The 17,684-nt window shown below is 48.6% G+C and overlaps 1 protein-coding gene across 2 annotated transcripts in view; it reads right to left on the bottom strand.

Annotated features, from left to right (window-relative positions):
• Window positions 1-332: 332 nt before the first annotated feature.
• Window positions 333-17,684, bottom strand: part of gpc5c (glypican 5c) — a 111,625-nt gene continuing 94,273 nt past the window's right edge. For both annotated transcript variants that reach the window (XM_056597749.1, XM_056597750.1), the window contains one exon: window positions 333-2,460. In XM_056597749.1, coding sequence (XP_056453724.1) covers window positions 2,261-2,460 — 200 coding nt within the window. In that variant the 3' untranslated portion in view covers window positions 333-2,260. The remainder of the gene's footprint in view (window positions 2,461-17,684) is intronic.

Raw genomic sequence — 17,684 nt, 5'->3', positions numbered from 1 at the left:
CACACAAAAGGACAGTACAGAGAAAAAGATTTGACAGTTTGTGGATCAAGTGTGATCTGCGTTTACAATGCAACATTAAGTACTCAACCGTTCAGTTTTTTACCATTTTTATATCAATCGCATAGGATTAAAGAGAGCAAGCAACCCTCCCCTCAGCCGCCGGTGATAGCAGGAAACAAGTCACTTTATAGCTGGAGTTAAAAGCAGTTTAATCATCATCCTGCAGACCATTAAAACAGGCTGCGTTACGCCACTGTGGAGAACCACATGTGGAGCGTTTGTCCGTCAGGGGGAGAAATAGAACGTCAATGAAAATACATTCTCCTTTACGACCTTCTTCAAACCCCTTATAGGTTGCACAGGGACCATTCTCTGTCTGTGTACGTTTTTACATTTGTTTTTTATTCCTTCTTTTCTTTTGCGGTGAATCTGGGCCTGCATTCATCATCCTATTCCAGTCTAACATCCACACCTTGTTGCAGTTGGGCCAGAGCTGCCTGCTGCTGTACACACACACAGGGAGTGAGAAGACATACAGCCATTGTAGAAGTCTCACTACTTTCTAACTGCGTGCTTGCAGAACCAATGTTTGAGACAGAGAAAATTATTCGATGGGGCTGTTTTGCTTTTCTCTTGTTTGCAGGAGAATTGTCATTAATCATCCGCTGTATTGTGGAAGGAAGGACGCCTTTTTGTGTTTGTATTATGATATATAGATTTGGTTTGTTTTGAAATTAGTTTTTGTGCAAAGACAACGCTGGGCTAATGTGTGTTTTGTTTTCCCCACTGTGTCTTCTGAAAGGAGACACGATCCAACACGTTGTCCTGTGAAGACTGATGATCCTTCAGCTCCTCGCTGCTGTTTTACCGCCATAATGTCCTCATTCGTTCTGTCTCATTCAAAGAAAGATACCCACTGTTTTAATATAATTTCAAAAAGTGATGGATATGCATTAATGTGCAGCATGCAACTGGGTGGACAACAGATTGGTTAGTCGACTGAACTCAAAGGCGGTTCCACTGTGAAAAAAAGAAAACCGGGAAAACAATGTTGTTGATGTCCATTTATATGCCGTTTCACGTTTGTTATACAAAATAGACCTTTTAAAGAGTTTCCTTTTTTCCCAATGTGTTTGATAGAGTGGACAAGAACAGTTCATTCAACGCTGATAGAAGAAACACATCCGTTTCACCGCTAAAGAGCTTTTTTGTTGGGTTAAGTTAGACTGGGGAACTAATCATTCATCGCCTATATACAATAACATACTATACACACCTAATCTACTACAGTCGTGCTCGCCCCCTTATTCTCCACATAACATAAGGTGATAGACTAATTACATTGTAAGCTCCCCCTGAAGAGGCCCCACAATCAAATCAAAGCATATCAAATCTGCTATCCCTGAACCCGGGCAGCTGGACCTTAACTATCAATCTATCATGCATTCCGGCTTCCTCGGAAGGGAGAGGAGAAGGGAGTCGACAGTTCTATGCGTTGGACTCACGTTGTCTGCCAGGCAAACTCAGGCCACCGCCAGATTTGAGCCAAACAAGGGTTCGTATAAAAAACCAAGCGCAAGAAAAAGAAGACAGATGTTTCGGTACATAATATTGTGCTATGTATTTGTGTGGGACTGCATGGCTGTGTGTGTTGAAGCAAACTCTAAAGATGCAGTTCTGGTCTGTGAGGCATCCGGGGGGGCGCGCACGCACTCACACACCGCACACAAATGTGCGTGTTTATGTGTGTTTGAATATTGTAAGCAGAAAGCGGTAAGGGCACTGCTGTGCGTCTCCGCACACACACACAAACACACACACACACACACACACACACACACACACACACACACACACACACACACACACACACACACACACACAGACACACAAACAAACACACATACGGGCACGCAGGCAGGCGCGGTTGGCAGAACACACGCAGCAGCCCAGAGAAAGCAGCAGGCCAGGAAACAATCTGTGTAAATGAGTGCGCGTGGGAGTAACTTGTGCAAACACGCACACTTGATGATGCAGGGATACTAGCCCCTGCCCACAGGCTAAGGCTAAGTCATTGTTATCCTTCTTTGCTGCACATAAAGTCCCATCCATCTTCACTCCTCCAATCCCACGCCAATCCTCCCATCCCTACTGGTTAATGGCACGCAGCTATGATGCATGAGTGTGTGTGTGTGCGTGTATGTCTGCGTGTCTGCGCGCGTGTGTTTATGTGTGTGTCTGTGCGTGCGTGTGTGTGAGATCAGAAGAAGTTCCACTGCAGTCCCAGTATAGTGAGGAGGAGGAGCAGGGCGAGGCTCCACGGTCCACCCGAGCTGGAAGGCGCGGAGGCCCCCGCTCTGACCCGCACCACAGGGGGCTTCTGGGGTCTCCCCTTGGGCACCCCCGCAGCCGCAGGCTGCCTCACGGTGGGCCTCCCGGTGCTGGACACCTCCGGGTGGGCTGGAAGAGAGCAGGGGAGAGAGCATTGTTGAGACCCCAGATAGAGAGAACCAAAGAGAGAGAACCAGAGAGAGAGAGAGAACCAGAGAGAGAGAGAGAGAGAGAGAGAGAGAGAGAGAGAGAGAGAGAGAGAGGGAAAATCATGAAGTAAGAGATATTCAGAGACCCAAGAAGAGAGGGAACCACGGAAATCAGAAAAATACACAGAAAGAGAGAAAGAGCGAGAGAGAGAGAGAGAGAGAGAGAGAGAGAGAGAGAGAGAGAGAGAGAGAGAGAGAGAGAGAGAGAGAGAGAGAGAGAGAGAGAGAGAGAGAGAGAGAGAGAGAGAGAGAGCGAGAGAGAGGAAGTTTGAAATACTGCAGCCAGTCATGTGGGGAATGCTACCCAAATGAAAAGCTCTCAGCATCGAACAATGCTGAATCAAAACATTATCTAAATACATTCCACTCCATACAACACAGTTCAGTTCAACATTTACAAAAGCGGACAAAAACGCAGCAATGACATCTCCGCCTAGGCATGTAATTAGCTGATTTCATACAACAAAGCGTAGATAACACAGTTGTGTCCTTTTCCTATTGACAGGCACCAGCTGCATCTTCACCTTTGGCTGTTACACACACTCACATTTCGCAACAGAAAACATTGGGTAACTTGTCATTTTCTGAGTCTTTATGGAAATGCACTGCATGCTAAGTTCCATGCTGTCTCCCTGCCGGACCGGGCACCCACTCGCTCTCACATTCTGTTTTATCACACTGCTTCCCACACCAAGTCTGTGCTGCCGCACACTCTTCTATTCAGCCCCAGGAAATAGAAAGTCCACTAAAAATAAATCAACTTTCAAACCTTTATATATATATACACGTCGTCCTTTGAAAATACCACTTGGCTGATATTGAAGCAAGCACAAATATTTAATACCAGAGATTCTGATCTTGGGCCAAGAGTGAAGGATGAATTGGATAAACACAGCACACAACACGTGCAAACACACATAGGCGGACACACACACGTTTGCACTGATACAGGGTTGCATGATGATGAAGAGCTGACTAGCTGTCTAATCACCAGGGGCGCGTGATGGACATTCTTCCTCAGCCAATCAGAGATAAATCAAACTAAAGGGTGGGCGGGGGCCAAACTGAACGCCCACGAGACACTCCATCATAGAGACCAGTCATGCAAACACACACTCCTACACAGATATGCACAGACTCACACACTCAAAAGAACACAAAAGTACACACACACACACACACATGCAAACACACAGACACGCACACACACACACACACACACACACACACACACACACACACACACACACACACACACACACACACACACACACACACACACACACAGACAGACAGACAGACAGACAGACAGACAGACAGACAGACAGACAGACAGACAGACAGACAGTCAGACAGAGAGACACACACACACACACACACACACACACACCAACCCACACAATTGGTGTTGCTGACACCGTTGAAATCTCAGCCATCTAAAAGGCATCTCTCATCGCTCGCCTGGCCGTGTCTCTCCTCTGCCTTCCTCCAACGACTTCCTCCTGGCGCTCCTATCCTCACATGCACTCATACAACGCCTCTTCTGCCTCTCCTCTCCCTTCTTCCCAACAGTCATCCTCCTCCGTTCCCCCGTCCTCACGTACACTCTTGGCCCACTTCCCTCTCTCCTTGTATTCGTCCTCATTAGTTTGGTCTCCTATGGGTCTTTGCCAGTCTGGCGATGGGGCTTTGCTATATGCCTCTTAAACCTGCGAAAGAAAGGCTTGCTCTGCTCTCCTCCCTACTCCTCTATCCCCTCTCCTTCCCGCTTGGGAGAAGGAGAGGGGAGCCAAGGCGATGAGTCCCCCCCCCTCCTCTCTGCTCGTCACTCCCTCTCTTAGGAGTGGGATTCCAGGAAAGTCCCGATCGGCAGTGGTGGGTAGTAACGCGTTACAAGTAAAACAAATGAGTAAAAAAGTAAATTTTTCGGGTAATGAGAACTTTTCAGATTCCTTTTTTAAAGGACACACATTCACATTCCTTTATTTTTTCCTTTTTGCCATTATATTACTTTTCTGGTCTTAATTTCTTATTAATGACTCCTATAGAGCAACCTGACACGAATCAAAGCACAAAAAACGATGTAGATTTTCGGGAAACTCTTCCTCTCATCCGGGCACTTTCAACATTCTCTGTCAACACTCGGTTTCGTCCTTCTCCGCCCCCTCGCCCCCCTCCTGCCAACCCCACTCCGTTGTGATTGGTTACCTTCCGGAAGAGCATGATGCAGCATTACCATACATGGAAAATCCGGATTGTTCTACGTAGAAAAATCCCGGAAAAAAGTGAATGGCACCGGCGTCCCTAGTGTTTAGCGCTCTGCACAGCCACCCCAGACGGTCAGCAGGGAACACGTCTAAATGCATGTAAGACATTATTTGACACTTTAGTATGGTTAAACATGACCATAAATCGAACAACGTTTATAGGTAATAAAAGTCTAAAAAGCGTAATAGGTGCTCTTTAAGTCTGTAATTTTACTCTTACTCAAGTAAATATTGGATTTGGAATTCTACTCTTTATTCAATTACATATTCCATTGTGACTTCATTAAAATTTGTATTTTGATAAAGACATTATCTTCGTTCGTATACACGTTAGCGACGCGTCCTCCATAGGTTGCAACTTTGTTGCAATTCCATAGCTGAGGAGACTAGTCCACCGTTACGTTGGGACTGAGGACTAGAAACGCATGGATGCAGATGCGCAGGAAGATATCTTCGCCAGGGGGTGCGGGGTTACGGTACACGTAGAGTTTATATAATTCTAAAGTTACTATGTTACACTGTATTCTGCAGACCACTCAGGAACTTGTTTGTCATTGTTGTGTCTGGCTCTGTGAGTTTGCGTGCATGCTAGGCTGGATCGCAATCACGTCAAGACAAATCTGATAGGCCAATCAGCCAGTCTCTTTTGTGTTTAATTGGTTGTGTTCCTACAAAGCTCTTGCCTTTTGTCATATGCAGCACAGAGCTGAAATTAATTAATATTTTTAGTGTAAATTTGTTTGAAATGAAATTACATTTTTTGTTGTACATATTGTTGTAGGCCTATGTATGTTGAATGAACAATACACACAATGAAGCAACTTGTGAAGAAATGTTTTAAGAGGGCATCTCTTTCTCTCCCTCACTAACTCATGCACTCAAACCCGTTGAGGGCCCTACCTTGCATCCGGCGCAATTGACTTTCTACACTGACGCATGTGTCGTTGCTAGTTTGCAACTCGCGCGTTCTTTTCCCTCCACCGCCAAGAAACGATGTTTGGTAATGTATTGCGCATATCATTAAATAGAACCACAGTTACCGCATATCATCTCATCTCTCATCTCATCTAATTTTCTTCCGCTTATCCGGGGTCGGGTCGCGGGGGGAGCAGCTCAAGCAGGGGGCCCCAGACTTCCCTTTCCCGGGCCACATTGACCAACTCTGACGGGGGGATCCCGAGGCGTTCCCAGGCCAGTGTTGAGATATAATCTCTCCACCTAGTCCTGGGTCTTCCCCGAGGTCTCCTCCCCACTGGACGTGCCTGAAACACCTCCCAAGGAAGGCGCCCAGTGGGCATCCTTACCAGATGCCCGAACCACCTCAGCTGACTCCTTTCTAAGTAAAGGAGCAGCGGCTCTAATCCGAGTTCCTCACGGATGGCTGAGCTTCTCACCCTATCCCTAAGGGAGACGCCAACCACCCTTCTGAGAAAACTCATCTCGGCCGCTTGTACCCGCGATCTCGTCCTTTCGGTCATCACCCAGCCCTCATGACCATAGGTGAGGATAGGAACGAAAATCGACCGGTAGATCGAGAGCTTTGCCTTGCGGCTCAGCTCTCTTTTCGTCACAACGGTGCGGTAAAGCGAACGCAATACCGCCCCCGCTGCTCCGATTCTCCGGCCAATCTCACGTTCCATAGTACCCTCACTCGCGAACAAGACCCCGAGGTACTTGAACTCCTTCACTTGGGCTAAGGACTCATTTCCTACCCGGAGTAAGCAATCCATCGGTTTCCTGCTAAGAGTCATGGCCTCAGATTTAGCGGTGCTGATCCTCATCCCAGCCGCTTCACACTCGGCCGCCAGCCGATCCAGTGAGTGCTGAAGGTCACAGGCCGATGATCCCATGAGGACCACATCATCCGCAAAAAGCAGTGACGAGATCCTCAGACCACCGAACTGCAACCCCTCCCCACCACGACTACGCCTCGATATCCTGTCCATGTATATCACAAACAGGATTGGTGACAAGGCGCAGCCCTGGCGGAGCCCAGCACCCACCGAGAACGAAACTGACTGGCTGCCGAGGACGCGAACACAGCTCTCGCTTTGGGAGTACAGGGATTGGATGGCCCTGAGGATAGACCCCTTTACCCCATACTCCCGCAGCACCTCCCACAGTTTCTCCCGGGGGACCCGGTCATACGCCTTCTCCAGATCCACAAAACACATGTAGACCGGATGGGCATACTCCCAGGCCCCCTCCAGGATCCTTGCGAGAGTGAAGAGCTGGTCCGTAGTTCCACGTCCGGGGCGAAAACCGCATTGTTCCTCTTCAATCTGAGGTTCGACGATCGGCCGAACCCTCCTTTCCAGTACCTTGGAGTAGACTTTACCAGGGAGGCTGAGAAGTGTGATACCCCGGTAATTGGCACACACTCTCTGGTCCCCCTTTTTGAACAGGGGAACCACCACCCCGGTTTGCCACTCCTTTGGCACTGTACCCGACTCCCACGCGATGTTGAATAGGCGTGTCAACCATGACAGCCCCTCAACACCCAGAGCCTTTAGCATTTCTGGCTGGATCTCATCAATCCCTGGGGCTTTGCCACTGCGGAGATGTTTGACTACCTCAGTGACCTCCACCAGGGAAATTGACGACGAAACACCATCAACCTCGAGCTCTGCCTCCAACATAGAGGGCGTGTTATTCGGGTTCAGGAGTTCCTCAAAGTGTTCCTTCCAACGTCCGACGACCTCCTCAGTTGAGGTCAACAGAGTCCCCTCCTTACTGTACACAGCTTGGACGGTTCCCCGTTTCCCCCTCCTGAGGTGCCGGATAGTCTTCCAGAAACACTTTGGTGCCGACCGAAAGTCCTTCTCCATGGCCTCTCCGAACTTCTCCCACACCCGCTGCTTAGCCTCCGACACGGCAGCAGCTGCAGCCCTTCGGGCCTGTCGGTACCCTGCAACCGAGTCAGGAGTCCTCCCGGATATCATATCCCGGAAGGCCTCCTTCTTCAATCGGACGGCTTCCCTGACCACCGGTGTCCACCACGGTGTCCGAGGGTTACCGCCCCTTGAGGAGCCTAAGACCCTGAGGCCACAGCTAGCCACCGCAGCTTCAGCAATGGAGGCTTTGAACACAGCCCACTCCGGCTCAATGTCCCCAACCTCCACAGGAATGCTAGAAAAACTCCGCCGGAGGTGTGAGTTGAAGATACCTAGGACGGGGGCCTCCTCCAGACGTTCCCAGTTCACCCGCACTACGCGTTTGGGCTTACCAGGTCTATCCGGAAATTTCCCCCATTCCCTGATCCAACTCACAACCAGATGGTGGTCGGTTGACAGTTCCGCCCCTCTCTTTACCCGAGTGTCCAAAACATGCGGCCTCAGATCAGATGACACGATCACAAAATCGATCATTGATCTTCGGCCTAGGGTACTCTGGTACCAGGTACACTTATGAGCACCCTTATGTTCGAACATGGTGTTTGTTATGGATAATCCATGACTAGCACAGAAGTCCAATAACAAACGACCGTTCGGGTTTAGATCAGGGAGGCCGTTCCTCCCCACCACGCCTCTCCAGGTGTCTCCATCGTTGCCCACGTGGGCGTTGAAGTCACCCAGCAGAACTACGGAGTCCCCTACTGGAGCCCCATACAGGACTCCATTCAGGGTCTCCAAGAAGGCCGAGTACTCTGAACTGCTGTTTGGTGCATACGCACAAACAACAGTCAGAGTTTTCCCCCCTACAACCCTTAGGCGCAGGGAGGCGACCCTCTCGTCTACCGGGGTAAACTCCAACACCGCGGCGCTCAGCCGGGGATTTATGAGTATCCCCACACCCGCCCGGCGCCTCACGCCCTTGGCAACTCCGGAGAAGAATAGAGTCCAACCCTTATCCAGGAGTACGGTACCAGAGCTGAGACTGTGCGTGGAGGTAAGCCCCACCAGATCTAACTGATAGCGCTCCACCTCCCTCACAAGCTCTGGTTCCTTTCCCCACAGCGAGGTGACGTTCCACGTCCCCAGAGCTAGCTTCTGCCGCCCGGGTCTGGTCCGTCGAGACCCCTGACCTTCGCTGCCACCCATGTGGCTGCGCACCCGACCCCAACGGGTCTTCCCACAGGTGGTGGGCCCATGAGATGAAGAGAGGGGGGGTGCCACGTAGTTTGTTCGGGCTGTGCCCGACCGGGCTCCGTGGCAAACCCGGCCACCAGGCGCTCGCCATCGAGCCCTCCGTCTGGGCCTAGCTCCAGACGGGGGCCCCGGGCTTCCTCCGGGCCGGGTCACATCTCCTCTTTTTTCGATATTCATTGAGGATTTTTGAACCATTCTTAGTCTGGCCCCTCGCCTGAGACCACTCTGCCATGAGAGACCCTACCAGGAGCACAAGGCTCCAGACAACACAGCCCTCAGGTTCACAGGGACACGCAAACCTCTCCACCACGATAAGGTGACGGTTCCAGGAGAGGTATATACCGCATATCATATGTGTGTTAAGTCTTCTTTGCCGAAATTCATTTGAGGACTGTTTCTGAAGTTGTGGAAGAAAACGCTATTCCCTGTGTGAATTAGGCCATATTATTTGGCCATAAGCTGAGCCATTTGAAGTTTGAAATTCATGTGGCCATGCATCTGTCTCATCGGAGACAGCAAACGCGCTGCCAAAACATAAACTCGTCAGATTCAAATGCGCTCATGGCTCTTAAAGGGGATGGGAGATGGCACTCTCATTGGTTTATTGCATGTTACGCCCAAACCACACCAACGTGTAATTAGGCTACTTCAGACCAACCCTTTTTAGATTTGCGCTGGGCGCAAGAGTAATTTATGCGCCGGTAAAATAGAAACATCGCCATAGAACCGCCCACAAAGCTACTTGCGCTTTGCGCTTCTCACTTGCGTTTCAGACCGTTAAAATAGGGCCCTATGTATTTTTCACTGATCCAAGCACTCCAATACAAAAATGGAAAATAACTTGTAATTTGAGTAACTTTATAACAAAGTACTTTTTTACTCTTACTTAAGTGGGTTTTTCAATTTGAATATTTACTTTTACTGAAGTGGATTTTGACGGAAGTAATTTTACTTTTACTTGAGTATAGATTTCCAGTACTCTACCCACCACTGCCAATCGTTGCGTCAGAAATGGGGGCTGGTGGACGATAAAGAAAATTTAAGGAGAAAAGTAAAAACAGACAGAGCTGAGTGAAAAGGGAGGGAGATATGAGAAACACAAAGAGGGACGGAAATACAGAGGCAACGGAGACAAACGTAGAGACGGAGAGAAACAAAAGGTGGTAGACAAAGAAAGAGAGACACAGAGTGTGAAGGGAACAAACGACGAGGAGAGAGAAATCAGCGAGAGAGGGAAAGGAAGAAAAAAGGGAGAGAGATAGAGAAAACCGGAGAGAGAGAGAAATTCTATAAAAAAACGCCTCTTAACAGAAGACCAGCAATCAGTGGAAGGGCCCTGACACACTGTGTAAAGCCTAATGACAAACCCTGTGTTTAAGCCGTCACTTTCGCATTCAAGGGCCAACTTTGATTCAATAACCAGACAACCCTTGTCTGGCTTATTGTATAGTGCGTGTGAGTGTGTGTGTGTGTGTGTGTATGCGCACATGTGTCCGTGTGTGTGGGCATGTGTATGTGTGTGCGCGTGTGTGTGACCCACATAAGGTTGTACATGTGTGGATCTCAGGCACAAGGAAGCTGAATGCTCTCTCTTGTGTTGTTCAGGCAGGTGATGTTTGCCACCTTGTAAATCACACAGGAATAACCTTCACTGGGTTTTCAGCTACTCACTGTAACTCTTTTTGCACAACTCCGAGGATAGGGTATTTACTCTTGTTTTCAAGTGTTCAAATTGAAAGGCAGAAATAGGGTGTTTGTGTGTGTGCATTTATGTGAATGTATTTATGAATAAGCTAATTAATCTATGAATTAATTAACTAATGTAGCCTAAGTGTGTCCAGTTTTTGTGTGTTAACTGTGTGTGTGCGATCGTGGTTGTCTTGCCTGTGCGAGCATGAGTTTGTGCGTGTGTGCCGGTGCTTGTGCTGAACAAGGCAGAGATCTCAAGGGAGAAAAGCGTTTTTCACTTATTGTTCCCGTTCTTTAGAAACAATAGACAAAAGGAATCATTCAGCCCCAATCAAACTGCCTGCATTGTTTCAACGAGAAAAGGGCTGCATCTCATTATGACAATGCCGGAAAAAAACACTTGATTTTCATCGCCAAAGACTAATGCCATTCATTAGTACACAACGCTAATGGAATTCTGCTAATGCTCGGCCATGACTCTACTATGGACTCATTCAAAGAACCCCACCTTTTCCCAAGGTTAAGTGACGTCCGCCGATTAGTGATCCTTTTCATTTAAACACAAATGTGGGGTACAATCGACCATTAAGTCATCGATACCCTAATGGAATGCAATTAATCGAATGACAATGAACACAATTGCAACGTTGAACAAAGAACAACATGATAACTGATGCTCTCTACGGTAACCATCTTACCATCTGACATTTTTGAGAAAGAAACGCTGCCCACTATTGTTTTCAGATTTTTGTGTTTGTATTTCAAATGTCTACTAACCGTGGCGAGGTTTGAAACTCAACGTTCCGGGCGCGTTCCCTGTTGATAGTTGCACAATAGCAACATTTTATCTATAAAGTAAACAAGACACACGCTCATATCGCACTCGTGCATTGTCTGGATAGCATCGGGATTATTCAACCTGGACCTTATTTTCCAGTGAAGCTTTTGGTGACTAATGCCGACAACAATTGTTTTAATTGGTCCAGCATGGAGCGAGAACGCAGCAGCCGTTACTGTTCAGTAATCCCGTGGTGCAACAGCACGCTGTGAATGGACATCCTGTAGAAGTGCTTGTTTTTGCCACTGACATGCTCAGATTTTATTATAATTAACTGACAACACTTTGGAAAGGATCTTTACCTTTTACCTACAAAAATAAAACTCTTAGAGGAATCAATTCTTTTTTTGTTACCATAATTTGGTCTGTTGTTTGTTTGCTATTGTGTCTAACCAAGGCTCGCTCAAGGAGAAGCCTTTTTTTGGAAACCTAGACATTTGTTTTGTGGCAGGACATTTCCCTATTGTCATTACAATTTCAAACCTCCTTCACCAAATATTTTAGTTACCACTAAGCTACTCTTTGTGAGGTTGGACACAACAAACTTCTGCCAGCAATCCTGTCTCAAACTCTCACGTTTCCGCCGTTTCCTCTCTGCTCAACTCAACTCTTGCGAGAATTCAAAGCCGAAACTTCTCCTTGCTTAGAGACAATAACAAACAAGACATATGTGGGCGGCATTGCCTCGTAGGGTAACATTACAGCCCATTTCACGGCTGAAATGGCTGAGTCGCTCTCGCTCAATACTGGAACAATTTCTATCTAAGAACTACTCAGACCGAATATGATGATTTAAATTGGGTCCAGGAAGAAAAATCATAAAGTTATCAATCAGATGGATCTGCTTAACATAAACAGTACAACAACATGAATTGAGACAGAACAGGAACCTGATGATGGATAAATGGAGGTAGCAGTAGTAGCTAGGCTGAATTGGCTCATGGTTAAATCCAACTACTGAGGAGGAGGTGGAGGAGCAGGTGGAGGTAGGAGCAAGAGGAGGAAGAGGAAAGAGCAGCAGGAGGAAGAATGAGAAGAGGAGGAGGAGGAGGAGGAGGAGGAGAAGCAAGAGGAGGAGGAACAGGAGAAGAAGGAGAAGGAGCAAGAGGAGGAGGTAGCAAGTGGAGGAGGAGGAAAGAGCAGCAAGAGGAAGAATGAGAAGGAGGATGAGAAGGAGGAGGGGAAGAGGAGGAGGAGGAAGAGGAGGGAGGCCAAGTGGGCCAGTAGAGACAGAAGGACTCCAGGGCTGGCGTCTTCATTAAGCATCCGAGAGGAAACGATAATCTAGGACTTCTTCTGTTCAGTGGGTATGTAGGCTGAAGGAAGCAGGATTAATGCTACCAAGTCACTCCATGGATATGCACAAATCTTCCCTTAAAATAACTTAGGGCGGTAGTCATGTTTCTCTTGGGCTGAAGCACAAATACCAACAACTGCTATTTAAGACACTATTTTGAGTAGTATTACCAAGTACTAAAAACAGAAGTATATTTGTTTCATGTTCCTTAACACAGATGATAGCAGTGTGAAAGACGTCTCATTGGTGAAATCGGTTCTGTCATCGTCACATTTCTGTGACGATGATGGCTAGATGGGCAAGAAAATAACGGAAATGAAATGAAGAAAGACACCGAGGTAAACAAATGGCTCAGAGACATGAAGGTCACGACAGCTCGCCATAGATGTCACGGACAAGACAGGTCTGGGGATGAACCTGTGCTAGACGGGGCATGAAATGAAATAAGAAGTGGGGTGTAATATCAATTTTATGGTGGGAGTCTTCAGTCTATCAAGCCTAAAGGCGTACCAGTCGGGCTCTGGTGACAGGCTGCAGACCGCCAGAATGAGACAAATCACCACACAGACGGACACACAAATCTCATTATCTGCCCAGTATTGCCTGGATTCCGGGCTAACCACACACAGAAACAAACACACGCACATATGTAGGTATGTGCACATGCACAATCAGGAAAACTCCAAAACACACACACACACAAACAAACACACAGACAGTAAACAAATTGAATGATATCATGTGTTCATTGCTAGTAAAAAAGATTGGTAAAACAATAGATTCCCCGTCTGTGGAGGCAGCTGCTTCCACGCTGAGACGGGCTCCCTGGTCCCGTGTTTACATCATTGACCTTAGGGAGTTCTTCCCCAGCGAGGACTCAGCCAGGGTGCTGCTACTAGAAGCAGATGGGCAGACATTATTGGTTGGAATGGACTTCCTGTTCACTGCCTCGGCCAATTAGAATAGCAGCTGTTTGCTAACCAGTCTGGCCACAGAGCCGGACTGGACTGGGCTGAGACATACGGGGATGGAGGGTAAAGATGGGGTGGTGGTGGTGGTGGGGGGTAAGGGGGAGGGGGGGGGGGGGGTTGGAAAACCTTTAAGGAGAGGAAACTGCATTTGGGGTTGGCTTGGCATGCATGCCAGTCTCTCTCTCGCTCTCTTTCTCACACTCCCCCTCGCTCGCCCTCTGTTTGGCAGCACAGAGCCACTGCTACCAAAGAGATTAATTTAAATCCTCAAACCTATGCAATGCAGAGGAGCTATCTGCCCGGGAACAATCCTCCCTCTGTCCGCCGCTGATACGATTTAGACTCTCTCTTCTCCTTCAAGCACTCCGCAATGCACGGGCAAGAAGGGAGAGAGGCAGAAGTGCACCCGCATCTGCAATAGCACGCACACACACACACACACACACACACACACGCACACACAAACACAGTCTCTCTCTCTCGCTCTCTCCCTCTCTGATCCACACAGTCTGAGTAGTGTTTGTTACTTGCATGGGGAGAACAGGGAAGAGAGATTACAAAAACCCTGTGACTTGACCCAAGCCATACAGGTCAATGTTTTGTTGTGTTTGTGAGCCTCTGTGTTTGTTTCTATGGGCCTGGGTGTTTTTGTGTGTTTGTGTGTGCTCAGTGTGCATTTGTGTGGATGTGTATTGTGCGGTCTGCTAGCCGGGAGCGGCGGGCTAGTAATCCAGTGAGGGGAGAGAAACAGCTTCACCTGCTGTCTCAACAGGCTGGCATGCAATCACCCTGTCCACATGACCAAGGGCCTGGGTCTGATGCTTTACTATTCAATCCCCTCCTAGTCCATCCTATATAGTTTTAGATGTAACGACTGCTCTGCTAAACTACTCAGCTATTCCATCGCATGCGGTGATTTAAAGGCCCTCGTAATCCGTGCAGCAGATAGAAGACTTTTGACACATTCGATGGAGCCAGGTGTATTAATACACCTGTGGCCCTGGTAGCACAGTGGCTTTAAGCGCCACTCTGGAAGCAGATGGTGGGTTTGATTTGTGGGGCACAGACCGCAGAGTGTGCTGCAGAAGGGTGGAGCCAAACACTCTATTTTCCTTTTAACTTTTTTGTTTTTTTTGTTTTGTTGCTCTGCCTTGACCTCGCCGGCCTTCTTCCTGGGAAATGGATTAGAGGTGAGTAGGTGAGGGGGGGAAGAGTTCTGGTGTGTGGGGAGAGTGGTGCCACCGTTCAATGGAAAAGTGGACGACAGGCCAGGGTTCTGACAAGGCCACTGCTTTCACTCCGGCGCTTGATTAACAGGAACGACCACTGACCCCCCTTGTAGCTCGTTCTTTTTCATATCGGCATGCACACACGCACGCGAACGCATACGCACACACACACACACACACACAGTCCACTGTCAAATGCCAGCACACTTTCAAACAAGAGCACTCACAGAGTTATCCAGAGTGCTGAAAATTGGATTACTTTCTTTCGACCCCCTTCTTTGCTCCCTCTCAAAGGAAGAGTTGATTGGCAGATCAATGGTTATTGCCATAAAAGGAGGGTCTTTAGGCAATAGCCAATGTGTCTTTGAAGCACCAACACCGGCAGTGGCGTCTATACCGTCGTACGGACACCCTTTCAGCGCTTTTGTTGGAGTAAACGCTCCCCGTTTCCGTCATCGACGGAAACGGGGAGCGTTTACTCTGCTAGGGCGTTTACTGTGATAGATCCTGTTGAGAGGGAGTGGATGCTGCTGCACGACCCTGCTATCGGTGGGGGCGGGAGGGTATGCAGAAAAGACCTTTCATTCCACTCAGCAATCATACAGATTGAGAAGATCTTTACCATCCCTTACGGGCGTTCATGTTGCCAGCCAGCGTGTACAAATGAGCGGGGGCGATGCCTCCGCGACGTCTCCCCGTCTGCTCTGAATGCACCTATTGTAACAGCCCCGTCTCAGGGAAAAGGTTTGATCGGTTGCTTGGGGGGAGAGACGTAATGGTGTTGCTCATCAGAAGTACCGTCCTCACTGCCCAGAATAACAAACAACCCCCATAAGCCACTGCGCAAATAAGATGTTTTGTCATGTTGGTAAAAGGGCCAGCGTTACTAAAGGGGCGAAGGAGATATCACTCTCTCTTAGGCAGGGCCTTGGGGGAAACAAAAGCCAGAGAGAAGACGGATGTAGCTGGATGCTCCATGGATCAGACCTACAATGACATGGTGTGTGTGTGTGTGTGTGTGTGTGTGTGTGTGTGTGTGTGTGTGTGTGTGTGTGTGTGTGTGTGTGTGTGTGTGTGTGTGTGTGTGTGTGTGTGTGTGTGTGTGTGTGTTTTGTTTCTCTTCTTTCCAGTCTGCGCCCCCCCCCCCCCCCCCCCCCCTCTCTCTCTCTCTGATTGCCATTCATTTCAGGTGCTTTTCACAAAACACTCACAAAGGAAAAGAGAGAGAGACAGAGAGAGAGGGTGAGGGTGAGGGTGAGGGTGAGGGTGAGGGTGAGGGAGAGGGAGAGGGAGAGGGAGAGAGAGAGAGAGAGAGAGAGAGAGAGAGAGAGAGAGAGAGAGAGAGAGAGAGAGAGAGAGAGAGAGAGAGAGGCAGAGGCAATTTGGGCAGTTCATTACTGGCCATCTATCTCCTGGCTGTTTTTGTCAATAGTCCACCGTTTAGGTGGCTGCATGCCAGCCAGGGGCTCCTTGGCCCTTCAAAACTAATCTCTCTATTCTTAATTCTAAGAACCACACTGAGAGAACACACACACAGCCCCCCCTCACATTCTCTCACTTGGAGAAATCCCCCCCAACACACACACACACACACACACACACACACACACACACACACACACACACACACACACACACACACACACACACACACACACACACACACACACACACACACACACACACACACACACACACACAAACACACACACACACACACACACACACACACACACACACACACACACACACACACACATGCGCATCGAACACACACCGAACACACACACACACACACACACACACACACACACACACACACACACACACACACACACACACACACACACACACACACACACACACACACACACACACACACACACACACAGGTCATGGATGGATGGCCCTCTGGTTCACAGGCAACCTGGGTAGGGAATTTAGGTGTCGGCACATGGTATCCAGCGGGGGCCTGCAGGGGCAAAGCCGGCCCAGAAAATAGAAGGGCCACATTCTACTATACTGACATCCTAGCATGGCAACCCGGGAGTAGGGACACAAGCAATGGAATTTACCCAATACGCTTCTTCGCTTGCAGAGGGGTATAGAGCTGCCTGGCACAGCCAGGATTTACACTTTTTCACGAGCACGCGCACACACATGCGTGCAAAGGGTTTCAGACACCCTGGGAGTATGGTGACCTCTACCAGTCGATGTGACATGGGCTCAAGATATAGGGGATTCCTGAGACCCATGCAATCTCTGTGGGAACTGGACAATACCACACACACACACACACACACACACACACACACACACACACACACACACACACACACACACACCCTCTCTCTCCTACACACTGCAAAGGGCATGGCAGTAAAACGATATTTCTCAGAATCACACTAATGCAAATAAATGGGCCTATCATGTGATTAAGCATTCTTTCAACCATCAGCAGAAGGTGCAGGTGCATACGCACCCCCCCACACACACACACACACACACACACACACACACACACACACACACACACACACACACACACACACACACACACACACACACACACACACACACACAGTCCCTGTCACTCTTTCTATTCGTCGCTCCATCTCTGTCCCTCTACCTGTGGTATACCATCCATCAACACGTGGACAGGGAGTGGGAAGCATGTACAGAAGCCAGGGGGTCACGTGTGTTTTCAAGCTTGTATATTAGACCTGCATTCTTCCACTTCCTCATGCACACCTGGTCGTGACAAT

This window comes from Gadus chalcogrammus, chromosome 8, assembly GCF_026213295.1.
Source record: "Gadus chalcogrammus isolate NIFS_2021 chromosome 8, NIFS_Gcha_1.0, whole genome shotgun sequence".
NCBI classification, from domain to species: Eukaryota; Metazoa; Chordata; class Actinopteri; order Gadiformes; family Gadidae; genus Gadus; species Gadus chalcogrammus.
The sequence above is the reverse complement of the archived record's forward strand: the minus strand, read 5'-3'. Positions and strand labels throughout refer to the sequence as shown.